This window comes from Cucurbita moschata, unplaced genomic scaffold, assembly GCF_002738365.1.
Source record: "Cucurbita moschata cultivar Rifu unplaced genomic scaffold, Cmos_1.0 Cmo_Scf00083, whole genome shotgun sequence".
Classification (NCBI taxonomy): domain Eukaryota; kingdom Viridiplantae; phylum Streptophyta; class Magnoliopsida; order Cucurbitales; family Cucurbitaceae; genus Cucurbita; species Cucurbita moschata.
Genome location: NW_019268599.1, coordinates 74,403 through 93,393, shown reverse-complemented (window position 1 = coordinate 93,393; position 18,991 = coordinate 74,403). Strand labels below are relative to the sequence as shown.

General features: G+C 35.6%; 3 protein-coding genes across 5 annotated transcripts; 1 reads left to right on the top strand and 2 right to left on the bottom strand.

The window, feature by feature from the left end:
• Positions 1 to 1,517: 1,517 nt before the first annotated feature.
• Positions 1,518 to 4,044, top strand: LOC111438903 (disease resistance-like protein CSA1). 2 transcript variants are annotated; one of them, XM_023076734.1, is made up of 3 exons: positions 1,518 to 1,627; positions 1,754 to 1,981; positions 2,912 to 4,044. In XM_023076734.1, the coding sequence occupies exon 3, from the start codon at positions 2,919 to 2,921 to the stop codon at positions 3,855 to 3,857; it is 939 nt and encodes a 312-aa protein (XP_022932502.1). In that variant the 5' UTR covers positions 1,518 to 1,627; positions 1,754 to 1,981; positions 2,912 to 2,918; the 3' UTR covers positions 3,858 to 4,044. The 2 variants fall into 2 exon arrangements, with proteins under 2 accessions (XP_022932502.1, XP_022932501.1); XM_023076733.1 differs by having other exon boundaries at positions 2,526 to 4,044.
• A 2,869-nt stretch (positions 4,045 to 6,913) lies between these two features.
• LOC111438905 (RNA-binding protein 7) lies at positions 6,914 to 18,750 on the bottom strand. Of its 2 annotated transcripts, XM_023076738.1 has the most exons (6): positions 18,731 to 18,750; positions 9,447 to 9,536; positions 8,487 to 8,698; positions 7,656 to 7,729; positions 7,555 to 7,586; positions 6,914 to 7,437 (listed from the first exon to the last, which is right to left on the bottom strand). In XM_023076738.1, exons 2-6 carry the CDS (start codon positions 9,481 to 9,483, stop codon positions 7,256 to 7,258), a joined length of 537 nt encoding a protein of 178 aa, XP_022932506.1. In that variant the 5' UTR covers positions 9,484 to 9,536; positions 18,731 to 18,750; the 3' UTR covers positions 6,914 to 7,255. The 2 variants fall into 2 exon arrangements, with proteins under 2 accessions (XP_022932506.1, XP_022932504.1); XM_023076736.1 differs by lacking the exon at positions 18,731 to 18,750 and having other exon boundaries at positions 7,555 to 7,729; positions 9,447 to 9,551.
• LOC111438904 (endoglucanase 9-like) lies at positions 13,685 to 16,454 on the bottom strand. Its single transcript, XM_023076735.1, has 6 exons — positions 16,215 to 16,454; positions 15,477 to 15,980; positions 15,237 to 15,386; positions 14,564 to 14,675; positions 14,312 to 14,475; positions 13,685 to 14,225 (listed from the first exon to the last, which is right to left on the bottom strand). The coding sequence occupies exons 1-6, from the start codon at positions 16,425 to 16,427 to the stop codon at positions 13,896 to 13,898; spliced, it is 1,473 nt and encodes a 490-aa protein (XP_022932503.1). The 5' UTR covers positions 16,428 to 16,454; the 3' UTR covers positions 13,685 to 13,895.
• Positions 18,751 to 18,991: the final 241 nt, after the last annotated feature.

Sequence of the window (18,991 nt, the reverse complement as noted above, 5' to 3'; positions counted from 1 at the left end):
ACCGAAAATTCGCAAGAGCAACAAAAATTTGTAGTGTGTGTTGTCGATCATACGTGTCAAAACCATCAAATTTGAACATTTCTCATAGTAGTGTCGAAAACTATCTAGTTTTTCACCGCGTTCTTCAAAGGCCCAATTAAGGTTTTCAAATTTGAGTTTTGATTTTAAGCGCTAATATATACTATTATAGGCTCATTTTCTTCGATAGTATTTCGTAGGAAAATTGTTGGGATATTAGAAAGAGAAAGTAGCTTTTCCAAATCGCCCTAAAACACGAACAAAAAGTCGTCGATGGTATCCCAGACGTTAAACGAGCCGAAAATTCTCCAAACTTGAAATTCCATCATGAAGCTGTGCGGGCTATGATGGAAATCAAAACAATGAAATGAGATACAACATTGCATTTGAAGGACATGAGCCTAGAGAAGAGGCAAGGTTGAACCATAAGACTTGGTCTATGGTAGAGACAAGACAACTAGAGTCGCAAGCACATGAACATGCATGCACGAGGAGCGTGCATGACCGAACAAAGTTTAGTTTCCCCATGAGTTGTATTCAATCGACGAAAGAGAACATAACCTGAAGTCCGATGAAGCTGGAAAGCCGGATGAAAAAACTATAATGGAATTTGAGTTTTCCTTAAGACTTATCATAATTGTGTTACGATCATGACCTAGCAAGATTCGAAAGGTACGACGGTGACACTATGCATAAAACGACAATTTATTTCAAGATTAACATCACCGACTATCATAACATTGCAATTAGGAGTCGGCCAACATAAAATTGTGAACAAAGCACAATTATTTGAATTAAGCCAAAGGACAACAAGGCACAAACAAATAGAATGGGACACCACCTAAAACCAAACATTAAAAATTTAAAATAAACTTACTAAAAAAAATAGTGTGAAACCAACATTAAATGTATTTATAATCGAACACACTGGACAAAAATTAATTATAATTAAATAACGAGCTAAAAACAATTGTCCTAAAATAACTCTCAAACAAGTTTTTAAATATTACGAACAATAAAGGAAAGGGTTAAATTAAAACGTGAGGATATGTTTCAAAGTGTTGAGGATATTATTGAAAGTTTAAGTTTAAAAGTTTTTTTTTTAACCTAACAATGATTGTGCTCCGAGGTAAGTCATTGAGGACGGGGGAGAATGTCACAACCTAACTATGAAGAGAGTAGATTGTGACTCTCACGTTACAACAAGAGAAGCGGCGACCCTCAAGTGGCGCCCGTCCGGTCACATGAGAGCCCAGACGAGTGTCATGATGCCACCAAGGAGAACAGTGCATCATCTAACACACCACACACGTAAAATAATGTTTTTGTTAATTGAGCGGACACAAAATTTGACCTAAAATATAATGGGAACAGGTTTTGATTGAGAAACAAAACATAAAAGAATTGTGTTTAGTGGATGATGAATGGATCCCAGCTCCCAAGTTGTTGTCTTTTTTAAGATTGCATACATCACAAGTATCTTCCATGGGAAGCAAACCAACACACAAGGCGTAGAGGGAGAGAAAGGAGACTACGAGGGCAGCCGGAGTGGACGAGGATAAACCGTTTCGATAGATCGAGGTACTCGTGAACAAGATCGAAAACTCTGGTAAGATCTCTCTCGACCTTGACATCACGGACTATACGTATCAGTCGAGTAAAGAAATAAGGAGGGTATTCTTAAGTTGACGTAATTGACATCGATTATGTTCCATTTGTTTCTTAATGGTTTCAGGTTGCTTCTAAATCGTATTGTTGAAGTCCTTAAAGGTTTTGGAGTATGAACCAATTTAAGTACGAGAGATTAGAAAATGACTTAGAACATTGGTTCCCAACGGAGATAAGATACTTGAAATGGGATAGATTTCCCATGGAATTTCTGCCCTTGAGTTCCCAACATAATAATCTTATTGGCCTCCACATGTGCCATAGCAATTTGAAACAATTTTGGCTCGGAAACAAGGTAATCATCTTATTTAATTAGCTATTACTAGAGATGTTTATGGGACAGGTCGGTGGTGACGGGGAATACTTCTCCATCCCCATTTCCACCTCCTGTTTTAATCTTCATCCCCATGAAATTGATGAACATAACTGATCGTGGGAAACACTCGCACCCTTTATTAACACAAATCGGAACGAAATTATAAGACACTTCGTAGAATACTAACCTGTTATGTCAGTGATGTTATTCTTGTTAAATTAGGTTTCTTTATCAAATTTTCTCATTTTATTAGTTAAATGTGTTAGACGAACACGACTCTCCACAATAGTATGATATTGTCCACACGACTCCCTACAATGGTATGATATTGTCCACTTTGAGCCTAAGCTCTCATGGCTTTGCATTGGGTTTTCCCAAAATGCCTCGTACCAATAGAGAGTGTATTCTTTAATTATAAACTCATGATCATTCCCTAAATTAACTGTCGTGCGACACTTTCATCCAACAAAATGGACATTTCGAGCTACTATCGAACTATTATTATGTGATCCATTTGTGACAGCATCTGAAGAACTTGAAGTATATCAATCTAAACCACTCTAAGAACTTGACAAACACTCCAAATTTCGAAGAAATTCCAAATCTCGAGAGATTAGAGCTCGAAGGCTGCACCAGTTTGATCATCATTCATCCATCCATTTTCGCTGCAAAAAACCTTATTTTTCTGAATCTGAAAGATTGCATCAATCTCACCAATCTTCCAACCCAAATTAACATCAAATCCCTTCAAGTACTGATTCTTTCAGGCTGTTCAAAGCTCAAGAACATCCCACAATTTTCCGGCAACACAAATGCATTAGTCCAACTCTGTTTCGACCACACCTCCATAACAGAGCATGAACAGAGCACATGTGATATCATGACACGCCTGTTCCTTTGTGTTTGCAGAGCTTCAATGGCCGATGATTCTCCAATTGGGGTCCCGTTATTTGCCACTCTGTTCTCTCTGACCAAACTGAATCTCAGCTACTGCAACCTCAAATCCATTCCAGAAGGGATTGAGTGTTTGGTTTCATTAACAGAGCTGAATTTGAGTGGCAATAAATTCAGTCAGCTTCCGACAACAATCTCTCAGCTGCAAAACCTGAAAAGATTGAATTTGAATCGATGCAAGAAGCTTTTGTGCATCCCCGAGCTGCCACCGAGAATTTTAAGGATCTTGTCGAAGGATTGCGGCTCGCTTGTATCCATTCCAGAGATGTTAAAAACAGAGCAATTGTATTTCATGACAGAGTTGAATCTTATGAACTGCTATCAATTGGGTGGCAATAAAAAGCTTCAGAGATTGATCGTTTCTTGGATGCAGAGCATGTTGCTTCGAAATGGTGCATTCAATGTCATGATTCCTGGGAGTGAGATTCCTGATTGGTTCACCACAAAAATGGGGTCTTCGATTACTGTCGAATGGGATCCGACCGCGCCAAATTCTAATTTGATTCGCTTTGCTCTATGTGTCGTGTGTGGCGGCGGCGACGGCGACGGCGGGGGTGATGTTTCCGGCTCCATTATTGCTTCTGTCGCCGGAAGGAGCCCAGATGAGGGGAATTTGAAGAAGGGAGATGTTATTGTTAATGGGTTGACGATTTCTGGGATGAGGAAAATGGATCATATTTGGTTGTTTGTTTTGGCTCGAACCCAGTTGCTGAGGAGGAAGATGAAGGGATTTAGAGAGATTGAATTTCGGTTCTTGTTACAAGTTAACTATGGTGGATCTGTTTCGAAGAATATTGAATTGAAAAGGTGTGGAGTTGGGTTCATAAATATGGAGGAAGAGGAGGAAGCCATGAAGCGTTATGCCGCTTGTATTATCTTGAAGAACAAGATGAGGATGTGAAGAACCCATAATTTTGTATGTTTTTTTTTTTTTTTTCTCTCTCTCTTAATTAAACTCTATTTCAAGGACTTGTACAAATTCATGGTATGAAACATACTCGTTCACTTGTCTCCACATGAACGATCTGAATCAAATCAGTATCTAACCGGATATAATGTAATACATATCATTTTTTACATTTCTTGAATATGATCCTCTTATATGTTAAGTATATATGATTGAAAATTATATTAATGACTTTATATATGTCTCAGGATATACTCTTATACCCAATATACTCTCAGCCCATTTTCTCTAGAGAAGATCCCGAGACGTGTTATAGTGTTTGACATTTTAGGTGATCCTCAAATACTTTGTCCTAGAAAGTTTTTATATAGATCAAAACGATTGACACTAAAGCAATCTTGATCACTACCACGATGATTTATCTCCTTTAGTATAATTCCCTATACATTAAGCCTTTGCACCACTATTATCATATTATCGATAGACTAAATTATACTTCAAACACTAGTCACACAAGTTTTTTTTTTTTTTAATTATTTCTTTTAAAAATAAAAGTTTTCTAAGTTTAAATAGTATTTTTAAACAAACTTGAATGCATATTTAAATTTTAAATTCTTTGTGTCCCATCATGATTAGAAATATCGAAAAGCGGGTCAGTACATTTCAAGTCTAGGCATCATTTATAAAATTATTTTACATAACTTCTTACGTATATTAGACATCATACATATAGTGGCGTCTCTCACTATTAAAAAAAACAAAAAAACAGGATTTTAATAGAATTGTGGCATATAATTTCAATAAAAAATTTACATTTAGATAAGAAAGTTCTAAAAAAATATATTTTTTTTTTTTTAAAAAAAATGTTTAATAGGCTAATTGAATGGGTTACCTCAAATCGGACCCAAACTTGATGTAATGAGACAAGTCCAAGAGGTAGGCCATGAGATTGCGATTGAAAGTAGACCCTCAATCCGAGCCCAAGGTGTGTTGCGCCCGCTAGACTTGGACTTGGACTTGGACTTGTACAAACCTTAAACCTACACGTTTAAGCATCATGTCAAGTCAAAGCTAACCCAAAAGTCAACTTCCTTCAAAAGCCTAAGAAACTTATTCCCTAATAAATGCATCTCTTACAATTGAAGCTTCAAATCTCATTCCTTATATTTATTGTATTAAGAAAACCCAAACTTTGAATCTAACCTAATTTTTAACATTTTATCCCAACAAATGGAAACAAGGGACCAAGAACTCATTGTCTCAAGAGTTAACCTTGATTCAAATGACGCTACTTGCCCATATAAATTGACATACATGATTTCCATTAAAAAAGAAAACGTATGATTAATAAATCATAAGTTACCCACATGCTTTGCTTTACATTCCATTGTACTCTTCACAAATAGTGTGCATCTCAGCTTTCCAAGCTTCTGATCATGCCCGTGACCAATCCGAACAAGCTTCTTGAACCATACCTATGACCAATATAAGCTCGAGATTTTCTTTGTAATCATCCAACGAGTACAACCCTCCTGTTGCTGCCTTTGAAGTTGGATGGATAACAAAAAAAAACAATTCTAAATACAATTATAGAGAAGATGCCAGAAATGTAATCCTTTCGGACAGAAAACCACGGCTTACCCACTGTCTTGCCTAATGAGCTATATGCTATACTAATTACAGTTACAGGGCACCTCTCCTTCAATTCAAATTCTGTGATTGCACAAAATCAAATACAAAACAAAACGCCTTGTCCCACCACAAAACCGATCAAATTCCCTATTTGCTTGAATCTCGTCGTCCATCTTCCATATTCTCTGTTCTATGACCATCCATTTCCAAGCTCCATATTTCCATCAGTTTACCACCATTCTCCGACTTTCTTGACAATGGCATCACATATATATATATTCGGAACTAAAAATATATGCCTCTAGAAGCAAACTTAAGCACTAGGATTCAAACCTATACCACCAAAGGTTTAGAAGGCCTTTCGTATGTACTATCCATTGGGACGTGGATGCTTTTCATTACACTTTCACTTCTTGTTTGAAAAAGAAAATGTAAATCCTTTGACAGCACTTAATCGATGTACTTTTCTCTACTAGTGCTTCATACAAAAGGATTTCACTCAAAAACACTACTTGCTAACTAAAGCTATATGACTCCATCAAACTTATCCAAAAATCTCACAACGCAGCCAAAGAAAGATAATTTGTCATACACATACAAACAAACGTATTACACATCAAATAAAGATATCACAACCAACAAAACGGGAAGAAATGAGGAAATGCACAAATTCATATAATGATAAAGAATGGAAAATTAATGGGCAACTCCAGACAAGAACTTTGGGCCCAAATAAGAGAAGCCATTTAGATTCTTGAATATTGATAGAAACCAATGTTGATCCTCGGATAGAGCTTGCCACTAACCTGATCACCAAATGTTTTATCTACTATCGAATAACGTAGTGCTAACGAAATGTTTCCAAAAAGTTAAGCTACTCTAAATAGTTTTCAGATTTCATTTTATTTTTCAAATTTTATCAGAATTCAAGCATGTTCTAAACTGAAATGCTAAACAAAGAAATTATTGATAAGCAAACGTAAATCTGAAATATATAAATTCAAACAAGGATGCTATGAACTAGGTCTACAAAATGCAACAAAAGCAGTCATATCAATTCTCATTTTGGAGCTTGGCTTTTCCTTCTTCCCAGAAGAAAGTGAACTTTTCTAGATTCTCTTGTGCGTTATAGTGAGGGGGGCAGGCCAAAGCTAGATCATGCCACCTTACAATTTAACCTACCAAGTATTAGAGTACTGGCATACCCAAAGGCAGAAATGATAATAAACACAAACAAAAATGCCAAGGATAACAAGTAGTTTAGCTTCCACTTCACTGAAAAGTAAACCAGTCTGGTCGACAATCTTACCCATTGTCTTTAATTAAAATTAACCAATTCTAAAAGGGCGACATGATAAACCCACCACCATAAGTATAAACATTAGTAACATTCACACATCGGATCAAGCAAAACACTTCAAAGAAAAAATAAATATTCAATATACACAAAACAAAAGGCTATTCCTTGCAGTCACCATGAAAAATATCATTTATACTCCCATTACATTAAACTGGAGTTGAAGAAAATCTGACTATTTAATAAAATAGATTACAATACTTTAATTAGAGCATCAACTATAACAACACAGCTAAATCATACAAATACATACACCTACAAAATGACAATATATTGAACCAGTATGCCCATAGCAAATACCATGTCCTTTCTACTAAACCTTCTGCATCCAACTAAGAGATCCAACTTATACTAAGACTTAGGACACCATTAAGATTAACCAAAATGGTATGCGCTAGCTGCCTTAGTTCAAAAGTTCATAAGGAGGATAGTATACTGGATAACTCGTATCATGGCGGCGTGATTTAGGATGGTTAAAGCTATCCAAATTTGTCCCAGAATATCTCTGACTGTATTGGTTATTGTGGTGATCCGAATTTGATCCATACCCATTAGATTGGTTAACTAACCCAGGGTAAGGAGGCGCTGAATAAAAGAAATACAGATTCGTTGAACCAATGCAGGAAAGGCACGTGAAAGCATACACAACTTCTTAGCAAACTAACAAAACAAAGACAAATAAAGGAAAATCAGGAAAATCACCTTCTACATGGTTCTCTGGGTATGCAGAAAACCTGCACGAGTTTGACAAGCGATTGGAATATGAAGATATTTCATTAGAATAACCTGGAACAATCTGCGACCTTGATTTATGAGATATATTTGATGATGAGGTGATTGCACTACTACTAGGTGAAGGCTTGTCTTGCCCAGATACCTGTTTGCAAGTCAAAAATTATGCATCATTCCCATAACTTTAAAACTCACCACACAATCAAAACTGATGCAAGAAGATTGCACAGTCGTCTGATTACAAAATTGGAAATACGAGACAGCACAGTATATAAGTGTGTATAAAAAAATATCATCTATTAAAATATAAAAGAAAAGGAAACTTTATATCACTATGTTCCCCTCCATTGTTGTTTATATTGCTACTATTCTGTCCAAAATAAGACTTAAAAGATACAACTTTATAGAAAACTAATAGATATCATTTTAATATATGAAATTATATGTTCAAACTTGTTTTTGGTTTTTCAAGAATGTTTTAGTTCGTCACTTAAACTTGTGGTGATATAAACTAAACTAGATTAAGTCTATCACTGTGAGATAAACTATGACGTTTGATCCATGAATTATCTTGGTTCTTCCCATTATGATGACATAAGGTTGTTTCTAAATGCAAACTATGATTTGTAAATAACTAGAAAAAATAGGTATAATTGGGATGTGGTTCGAAAACTTTAGAAAAGTTAGGCAATATGCCACATAAGGCATATGAAGGAATACAATTTTTAGATTATTTTAAATTGTTACAAAGATAACTTCACCAATTAATATATACTTAGTACATGAAACTTTAATATAAAAACAAAACATGTATAAGTGAGGAAACAAATTTGATCAAGAAAAACCAAGATAAAAGAAAACATGAAGAATTTGCGTTGAGAAAGAAAAAATTAATAACATACTGCAAACTTTAGGGTACGATTATGTAGAGTCACGAGACCAGAGAAAAGCTTAACAGCATAGTTGGTAATCTCCTCATTTTCATATTCTGCAAAAGCATAACCCCTGGGCCTGCCGGATTCCTTGTCACGAGGAATGTGCAAGTCCACTACCCGCCCAGCTTGAATTAGAATGTCATACAGAACCCTATCACTTACCCTTTCATCCAAATTACCTAAAGAAAGCGGAGAGTAACAAAATCAGACTCAGAGGAAGATGTAGCTAGCATCTAAACCGTAAGAGGATGGCTGCATCCTTAAAATTTAATGTATGATACCGTATCAGAAGATAAGAGGGGTGAAGAAAATTTCCCCGGAAGAATACATGCGCAGAGTATCCAGTTATTAGAGAAATAAGAGGAAAATCTACATAGAAGCAGATAAAAAATGGTGGGCAAAGTGAAATCGAGATTTAACCAGTTAAGCATAAATGAAATTTAACTAAGAGATCTAAGTGAAACAAACACAACATAAGGCCAACTTCCAATCTTCTTCCCCCCACAAGCAGCAAATCAAGTATGCTTTTTAGCTTTATCAAATCAACTATGCTATAAACAGGAATCAAACGCATTTAAAAGAGAGCAAAAAAGTTGGGGAGGAAGAAATCCAGCACACGATCCAATCCTTTCTGTTCAACCACCAAAGAAAATCAAAGCAGAGCTTTGTAAGAGAATCGATGAATATATCATTATGTCCTATACATCCATTGGTAGCACATAATAGAAGGAAATAAACACAATTCTTAGGAAAATCCACCACCGAAAGGCCTAATTTACATACGGAACTTCACGGAAGGAAGGAAGTAAAAACATAGCTTAAAACGCAAAGAACAGAATCCTGATGAAAGGAAAACGAAGAAATTAAACGAAATAGGAAAGAGAAAACAGGAATTAAGATGAAGAAGAGAGATAACAACGAACAAACCTATGTAAATAGTGCAACCATTTGATCTTCCTGACATGATTGTTCTGCGAGTTCAGATGCAAAACCCTAACCCTAAGTTTCAGAAAACAAGAGAGAGAAACGACAGCTAAGTCAGTGTGCCGATTGACCTGTATTTCTTATGGCTTCCATTTGCCACGTCGATTTCTATTTTCTTATTCCACTCTTTATTTGAACCGTCCACGTGGAATGATGGAAATTTAATCATTTTATTGGTTTTTATTTCACTTAGATATTTTATAGGTCTCGATTGTATGTCTTATAGATATTTTATAGATCTCGATTATATATATTATCATGTTGGTGTTTAATAGATTTGTTAATTTAAATCATGACCTTTCCGACTAAAATTTAAAATTTTGAGGATTGTGTGAATGTTTGCTGAATCACCACACCTCAATGGGGTGAGAGTTCTCTTATTTATAATTATTTTCAGAATACAGAAATATGGTAAATTACAAATATTATGGAAATAGTAATAAAAGGAAAGAATAATAAATGAATGCAATATATTTGCCTTTAATAAGAGGGCAAATATGGTAACCCGTAATGTAAGGCAAATATCTAGATATTTGCCTTAGAGTGACGGTCAACTATCCTTAACAGATTGATCCCCAACTAATCATTTATTAAACAATTTTAAAGGTTTAAAAATTAATTAAACACAAAATTAACGGTAATGATTGAATTGGATCATAGGTTGAGTTTGACTTATTCTTAAACCGGTCAAACGAACTAGCCAGAACTTTGATGAGTCAACCTTTATTTGTTAAATATGCGAAAGCACACCGTGCATCAAAGCTCTCTCTCAATTTTGAAGGATATCGACTAGCTATGACCAATTTTTGTGAATTTTTATCGACTCTCCTCCATTCGTTTCATGTCATCATCACGCACTGAGCCATTGAATGTCGTCTGAAGGTTGAATAGCTTATTAAGGAACGAATCGTCACAGGGTAAGTTAGATATTTGTTGATCTCCCATGAGTTCAAGATCGATTTAGGGTCGATTCGAGAATGGTCTATAATTTTAGCCCAATTTAAGGATTTTCTTATGCTTTTGGTCCAAATTGGTCTAGCTCACACCGTTATAGGTTGGTTTCCTTCTATTTTAGTGGGTTCAATAGTTTTTATTGTCTTAGGTTCAAGGTTATTTTAGCTTTTCTAACATGATCAATTAGTTACTTCTACAGCGACGCGACCTGCGAGCTGACCCGAAACCACGTCTCGACTTGAGAAGCAACGACATCGTGTCGTTTCCCCTGAGCAACACGTGTCGACCTATAGCAAACAGAAGCCCTAGGCTTCACGCAGTCCCTTAGCTTAAAAATGTCGGAGGCAACCCGGTTTAGCAAACTGGACCCCAGTCCCTACATTTTTTTTTATCATTTCAGAGCTGATTTTGACCCCGATTAAGGTAATTGAGATCATTTTAATGCCGTATTTCACAAATATCAATTGGAATTATTATGATTTGTGAAATATTAACAAAAGGCGATGAACTATCTAATAGGAAACGAACTCCGGCGACGTTTTGGAACAACTTTCGAGGAACGGGAGCTAACGTTATAAATTTATGGAGAACACCGGCTAAGGCCAATCAAGTAAATGGTCTTACTATAGGACTGACTTGAAATTTGTATGAATTATGATGTATGATATATGAGCTATGACGTAGAATGTCGTATGATGTCGTATATTAATTATGTGATGATATATGATGATGAGTTATGACGCATGATGATGTATATGAGCTATATGATGATGTATGTTGATACTTGATGGTTATGATGTATTTGATGGCATTATGATAATGATTTATGATGATTATGATGCATGACATTGTTACCTTCATATGATGATGTTTTCCATATTAAGCATGTTGTATGTGATAAATGTCATGTTACATCATGTCGAGAAATCGGCCTAGGACACAACCCTAAAGAGCCTGAACAATGATATTAACATAAATACCTAATGAGCATGTATTACTAAAAGTAAGATAGAGATGAGACTAGGGTTGTGTCAGAAAGATGTCTTAAGATGAGAAATAGAGGGACCTCATGCATGTTGTGTGTACATAAGCATCAAGATACTTCCCCTTTTACGATGATGAGTGCGGACGCACATGTTATGATGATGATGACGGTGATCATGTTGAGCATGACACCCAGGGGGTCTGCTGACCTTCAGACGTCGCTACAGACAACTTGCTCGACGATGATGGGTCGAGGGAGGGTGCAACCCACCTGGAGATTCACACTCGCACGTGCGGATCGTGTGTATGAAAGTATTACACATCCAAAGTTACTTCGGACTAGAAGCCACCACTAGGATGAGTTAAGAATAGGTCCCTAGAGCATGTTTGCATTTTTGCATGACCTTATAGTGGGGTCACTTACTAGGTATTTTTCGAAATACTCAGACCATGTGTCACATCATTTTTCAGGTAAAGGTAAGCCGCCCATATACGGATGTGGTGGCATTGCAAGCAGAGACCATGACACGTAAGACCATAGCAGTGTTTTTCAAATATGAAGTTGTTTTAATTTCTTTGAAATTCATGTTATATGTATGCACGAGAACTATCAACTACTCATCTCATGTGCTATGACCCTCGAGTTTACCATTTTTTGACGTAAATGTATGCATATTTTCCCGAGTATTTTCAATATTTAGCCTTTTTAAAAAAAATTAAGGTAAGAGCAAGGTCTGTATAGGTCCTACCCGGAGATATTGTTAGGGAGACTATCATCGCGCTTTTTAATATATATTTGATAATGAACTCGAGCTAGATCTAAGATTTTAAAACGTCAAGGGTGAATGATTAAATATTATAATATTCTCATTTTTTTTCAGGTAATTAATGATGGATTTTGTATAGTGAAATACTTGAAATTTTAAAATTAAAATAATAATAATAATAAAAAGTAAAGCAAAAAAAACAAAGGTCCTCGAATAAATTCAAGAGTGGTCTCAAATCAAACCTTCCACTTCTCTAAAGCAACAAATATGATATTTAAGTAATAAAATTAGACATTTTTTTAATGAAAAATAATGTCGGTTGATAATTCATGCCGGGTGGAGAAAATTTTCTATTTATTTTTATAGATATTGAAGCCGAGATTTCAATAATTTGTATAAACGAGATTCACGAGATTTTTTCTTTTCCACGTATTTTTTTAATAATTGATTTTTAAGTGGACAATTTATTATTATTATTATTTTTTGTTAATAGAATATTGGTTAAAAAGAACGTAAAACATCTCAATACGTAACATATAGATATAGATATATTTATATATAAAAGTGGAGTCGGGCGAAGTTGAGAATGGAAATGGGAATAAATACAGTGAATGTAATTGATATGGAATCAAACCATGGGAAGGCTCTGATACTAAATGATATGGAAGTCACTACAAGTGAAGTAAGATTCGAATTACCTTATTGATCGAATATCTCAAAACAAGAACACTTGTTTGAAATTCGAATCACTCCACAAGCAAGATCGATCATGTCTAGCTTGAATGATTCTATATGCAACCTAAACTACGTACAATTGCAAAGAAACTTAGTCATTGGCTAAAGGAAAGTACAAATGCTTCTTTTACTGCATTTTTCATTTTTCAAATCTACTTACAAATATAACATACATGGTTTTATATAGCCTCAAAATGACAGCATTGCACATTCATACTTTATGACCATAATTAAAACCTACCGTAAATAAAAAGTCTCAAATACATTAATAAAATACAATAACTCTAAATTGTAATCCACCCAAAATTTTAAACAATGAAACTTCATTCTTATGTGTGACATGAATTAAAATATTTTTTGATAATTTCAACAGCATTTTCTTCACATCTTCATTGAAATATATTGTATGATTGATGTCTCTCGGTTCATATCAGTAATCTTTGTCCCCGTCCTTGATTTATTACCCTATTATTCGTTTAAACGAGAGTTCCCTATCCCGTTTGAAGTGGATCTCCGTGGAGCCCCAACCCTACGGTAATTGATCCTTATCTAGTTAGTTGGGAGGGTAGATAAATTTTGAATTTTAAGCCTATAATATAATGTCTTAATCATAATTATATTTTAATCGACTTTTTTAAGTAAATAATAGACGCCTTATTCATGTAATTATATTTTATAAGTGTAAATGCAATTTTATGTAAACGTAGTTAACTAATTCTAGTGGATAAGTTGGAACAGTCATAATATATAATTATACAGACATTTTGATTTGATTTGAATCTCTTAAGAAAAGCTTCGAAGTTTTAATTCAATTCGTCACTTTATCACCCTATTTTTTTGGTGGTATGATAAGCTACGAACACATTTAGAAAAAGAAAAGAGCTATTTTTATCCGCACATTCGGGATCAATCTAGCTATATTCACGTAGTTATAACATAGGATCTTATCAAATCATTTAGTCTTGCCAGAAAAGAAGGCAAGGGGGCCAACAAGGGCGGCGTTGATGTACGTGGCGGGTTCGGAGTGGCTGTAATCAGAGCGGTCGTCGGGAAAGCCATCGTTCTGATTGGGGCCGCCGACGACAGCGCCGGTTAAGATGTTGGGGTTGGGGTTGTAGGAGTAGAAAAAGGGCTGAAAACCGCCGTCGCAGCCGATGGCCTGAGGGTGGCTGGCCTTGGACGGCAGCGAAGATCCTCTGTGGTGGATTCTTTTGGGGAAGTTTTTGCCAAACCCCACCATGTATGACATCTTCAATGGGTTCACTCCCAATATATAATCCACCTGAATTATTTTATTTTAATTGTTAAATTAATTAAAAAGTGTTATTAAGTTGAGCCCAAAAACGACGGCGTTTGGTAGTTATTTACCTGTTGCTTTGCTAGATTCTTGAGGGATGTCGGAGTGACAAGAACGCCGCCGCAGTTGAAGGTGTGCTTGGCGGCGGACATGTACTTGGAATATGTTGTCAGCAAAAATGTTATGGATGTCACATATTGGAGGTTACTTTGTGGCAACTTGAACATCAATCCTCCTACACAAATCCTAAGCTTTTTAATTCTCGAGCTTAAATTATGAACCACTGATTGAATTATGCTTAAACCGGACGGAAAATAGCATACCTTGTGTGTATTGAGTGCTGGAATATGGAGAATTAGGTAGAATCCGACACATGAATGACTCAGCTTTTTGTTTGTAGGAATCGAAATTCTTGTCATTGTTCAGTAATGCTCGCTACACCAATAGAAATCAACCATTTAATAGCGGTATGTATGTACACAAGTTGGGTTGGAGAAATCTTTTGAACCATCCCGAAATTTCAAGTAGTGACTCGAACAACCAAGTAGGGTTCCATCTATTTTACCCGGTTCAAGAGTTGTAAGTCCAAGGGTTGGGTCATCCTATGGTTCTTTTTTTTAATTACTTAAAAAAAATTTCACTTTTCTACCACACAGGTTACATTAATAACTAAAATATCATAAAACTCAAACATCAAATATTCACCGGTCACAACACAACATTAACATCTATTACGAACGTAAAACATTTTTAATTTTCATCATAATATTAAAAATATGGTATATTAGAATTGGGTTGCAACTCTATTTTTCAATGGGTCGAGTTGATCAAATCAGTCCGACCAATAAAATGTCAACCGACAAACCAACTCAAATTTTTCAATTTTTCAAAAATTGAACTCAACCCAACTCAACTCAACCGATTTATATGAATTGGGTTGGATAATCCAAATTACCCGAGTTCTCGAGGCGCTAGAGAGGGGAAAGGAATATTTACCCGGGAGAGAAGAACATGAGCACCAGCATATTTGTTGTCCCAACTAAAGATGTCGGGAACATCGTCGCCGCCCAATGACTTCAACAAATTGAAGTATCGAACATCATTTGTTGCTCTTAGTAGCCATGTCGCTCCCCACACAAGCTCATCCTATTTTTCATATAAAAAAATATTTAATATCTTAATTTTTTAATTATTCAATTTAATTGAGAAAAAAAAAAAAAGATTCCGAATCTTTACCTTATACCCAGAATAAGAGCAATAAAACGGACACACAGCCGATCCAAGCGAATCACTGTACGACCCTCGATGCTCAACGGCAAACTGAAACACCTTCTTCGCCGTCGCCAATAGCAGCCCGGAGTACTTTCTGTCAACCCGCCGGAACACCAACGACGCGGCGGCGAGAGCGGCGGCTGTCTCGCCGGCCACGTCAGACCCCGGGTTTGCGGCAGAGACAGAGTAGACTGTCCTAACTGTATCCATGTCCTCCGGTCGTTCCCAGCATTTGTGGTCGACGTTGGGGTCGCCAACGCCGACGTAGAGTTTGCCGGGTGTGGCGGTGGCGCACTTGAGAAGGTAGTCCGTGGCCCAACGGATGGCGGCGCGTGTGTTGGGTAACTCCGAGCCCATACGCGCCCCGTACTCGAGTGCTCCCCATGAAAGCATTGTGGTTGTGAATGCCATCGGTAAGTTGAATTTGACATTGTCGCCGGCGTCGTAGTACCCGCCGGTTAAATCCACCTGAGAATTGCCCAACGATTTGATTTTGGTAAAGTTCGAATTTTTTAAGGAAAAAAAAAAACAAAACAGTAATAATTTAATTTAATTCCATTTTTTTCTCTTTTTCTTCTAAAATATATTAATAAAATTTTTGAAAATGATAACAAAATAAAACATGAGTAATAATTTAAACCGTAAAAAAACATCATAATATTACGAGTACCGGAAGAACATGTCAAAACTTTTAAGACATACATGAGCAAGTTCACCGTCATAGAGACCAGAGTTGGACCTCCAAGCGATTTGTTGACCATTTGGGATTCTACCAGAGCGTTGTCCTTGGAAGAACAATAAAGACTTAGCCAAGGCGTCTCGATAATTGGGGTTGGCTCGAGCGGTATAGAACGAGAAGGAAGACGAGAGGAGGAGGAAGAAGAAGAACGTGGGAGCGTTTGTGGTGGCAGCCATAGGAGAAGCGGGTAATGAAAAAAGAGGTTAATGTTTGAGTTTGGATTGAAAATGATGCAAAGGGAGTATGGGGTTTATAAAGAGTGGCATAGTTTATGAGTAGCGCAATTTGAGGCTTTTGTTTTGGAAGTCAATAACAAATGTGGTTTTTAATACTCACACTTCAAATTTGCATGCTTCTTTCTAAATTAAAGCTTCCCCCTTTTTATGCCTTCTGCCTAAAATCATGCTCCAAACTTCAACTCTCCCTTTATAATGCTTCAAAACCTACCATTACCACTGTTCGTATGACTTGATAGCTCGATCAATTCAAACTATCCAACTCAAACCATAAAAATTAGAGTTGGGTTGAGCTTAAATTTATTTTTTTCGATTTGGGTTGAGTTGAATTTTTGAAAAATCGAAAAAAATTGAGTCGGTTTGTCGGTTGACTTTTTTTTATCGAGTCAACTAGACCTACTTGAAAATAGGGTTACAACCTAACTCTACTTTTAAGATTATTATGAAAAATTAAGAGTATTTGATGTTGTAATTGATGTTAGTGATGTATTGTGACTTATGAATGTTTGATAAGTAAAAAAAAGAAAAAAAAAACCGACAGCCCAACCCAGCTGGAAATAAAGAGAGTTGGGTTAAGTCGTGAACATTCGCGACGTTATAAAGTTAATAAATGATAATGTTTATTGGCTTCAATTTCTCTCCCTTTTATAGCGAAGGTTTTCCATTTTTGAGAGCATTTTATTTCCATTTTTGAGAGCAATTCAAGGCTTTGTTACCTTTTTCTGAATATATGAAGCCATAAATCAAATATAAACCCGAAAGGAAAAAAATTTATATGAATAGTAATTAATTAAATGGGGTCAGGGATAAAAATTATATTCTCCATTTGCTATATGGGGTCGGGAAAAACTTCTCCATCTCCACCCTACCTCGAAGATTAAGATCGTTTTTACTCTTTATTTCATCTCGAAAGATATCGTCAAAGTCATGTACAATATTTTTTTTCACACGGTTTACGTAATGATTATGTAAATGATGTCGACATGTCTTTTAATTTTTATATACTAGCATCCACGTTAATGCACCAAAAAAAAATTTCGTTTATTAGTTTTTGGAAGGTTCTAGTGAGAGAGAATAATGGGAAGATACGAAATTCGAGAATTTGGCATTTATATTATCAGTCGTAATGTTTAATGCCCAAAATTCAAAATCCAAGAATCAGACACATGCATCTCTAGCAACTGTGGTCACGTTACTTATTTTTTACTTATGAGAGTAAAAGCTATCTCCACATATCAATACAGAAGATCACTTAACGTAAAATTGTTCCAAGTAAAACATATTTAAATTTGGAGTCCTAATGATTGAGCCACCGAAAAGAGACCAACACAGGTCAGGAAGTAACCCAACATAGAATTGTCCCAAGTAAAGCATACTTAATTTTGGAGTTTATATGATTGATCCACCGAAAAGAGACCAACGTATATCAAAAGGTCACTCAATATCGAATTGTTAAAGATAAAACACGTGTTATTTTGAAATTCTTATGCTTCTCTTTGCTTCCCTAGACAGGCTCTTATAATTGAGCCATTGAAAAAAGATCAACATGGATCATGGGAGTGTCCAAATCATTTAAATATAGTCTCAGCTTATTCATGTACTCCCTTTTTAACTAAAATGTATAAATATTAAATGGTCGGTTAAGAATGAGAAACATAGGTGGGATCAAAAGTCCAAGAAATATAGGTGGAACTCATTCTTAACATGGTACCAGAGCAGGAGAAGAGGAAGAACATAAGAACTCTATATGCATTAAGATCACCTTCTACAAGATATATCATCATCCTTTTAATGGGTGAAAGTGCTTCGGCCTATGCCCGACCATTTCATGCCCAAAAAACAACGTCTCCTTTTATGAGCAAACCAAATTCCATGATTTTGGGTATAACCCAAAATCCCATCATTTTTCAAACATTTTAATATATGTTTTTTATCATTTAACTCGCATTTATGCCCAAAAATTTACTCGTAATTACTGTACCATATGAGATTTACAAAATCATTCGCATTTGACACATTATCAACAGATATAATATTTTATTTAATAACCGAAAATTTTAAATGCAAAATTAAAAAATAAATTATCCAAAGGGGATATTGAAAATATGAAATAAAGCGTTGGAAAGAAAGAAGACTAAGTAGAGATTGGGTCAAAAATAAGGTATAATTATAATTTTAATTTTAAAGAAAAAAAGGGGTCATAGTATAATTAGAAAAGTGGAAAGGGAAAGGGCGCAAATGGCGCAAAAATAATTTGAATAAAATGGAGGGGCCTTGGATTACGCTAACAAATCGGCGCCCAAAGCGTTGAAGTAATCAAAATTGGGGCCAAAATGCAAATAATAAGAAAGTTGGGGACCAATCTTTTATTTTATTTTATTTTATTTTATTCCATCCAAATTCCTTCCCAACAAAGAATTTGATTTCATTTCATTTCATTCCCTTTACTTCCATTCTTATCTTCTTTTTTTTTTTTTTTTTTTTTTTTTTTTTTTTTTTTTTTT

What these genes read in the sequence shown, in the direction of transcription:
- LOC111438903 (XM_023076733.1), top strand. Translation starts at nt 1,799, where the DNA reads ATGAACCAATTTAAGTACGAGAGATTAGAAAATGACTTAGAACATTGG. An exon ending in AATTTTGGCTCGGAAACAAG is followed by an intron (nt 1,982 to 2,525) that starts GTAATCATCTTA and finishes CATTTGTGACAG; the next exon opens with CATCTGAAGAACTTGAAGTA.
- LOC111438904 (XM_023076735.1), bottom strand. Translation starts at nt 16,427, where the DNA reads ATGGCTGCCACCACAAACGCTCCCACGTTCTTCTTCTTCCTCCTCCTC. An exon ending in GCTCTTATTCTGGGTATAAG is followed by an intron (nt 15,387 to 15,476) that starts GTAAAGATTCGG and finishes TATGAAAAATAG; the next exon opens with GATGAGCTTGTGTGGGGAGC. An exon ending in CTCATGTTCTTCTCTCCCGG is followed by an intron (nt 14,676 to 15,236) that starts GTAAATATTCCT and finishes CTATTGGTGTAG; the next exon opens with CGAGCATTACTGAACAATGA.
- LOC111438905 (XM_023076736.1), bottom strand. Translation starts at nt 9,483, where the DNA reads ATGTCAGGAAGATCAAATGGTTGCACTATTTACATAG. An exon ending in ATCGTACCCTAAAGTTTGCA is followed by an intron (nt 7,730 to 8,486) that starts GTATGTTATTAA and finishes ACTTGCAAACAG; the next exon opens with GTATCTGGGCAAGACAAGCC. An exon ending in CCCAGAGAACCATGTAGAAG is followed by an intron (nt 7,438 to 7,554) that starts GTGATTTTCCTG and finishes TCTTTTATTCAG; the next exon opens with CGCCTCCTTACCCTGGGTTA.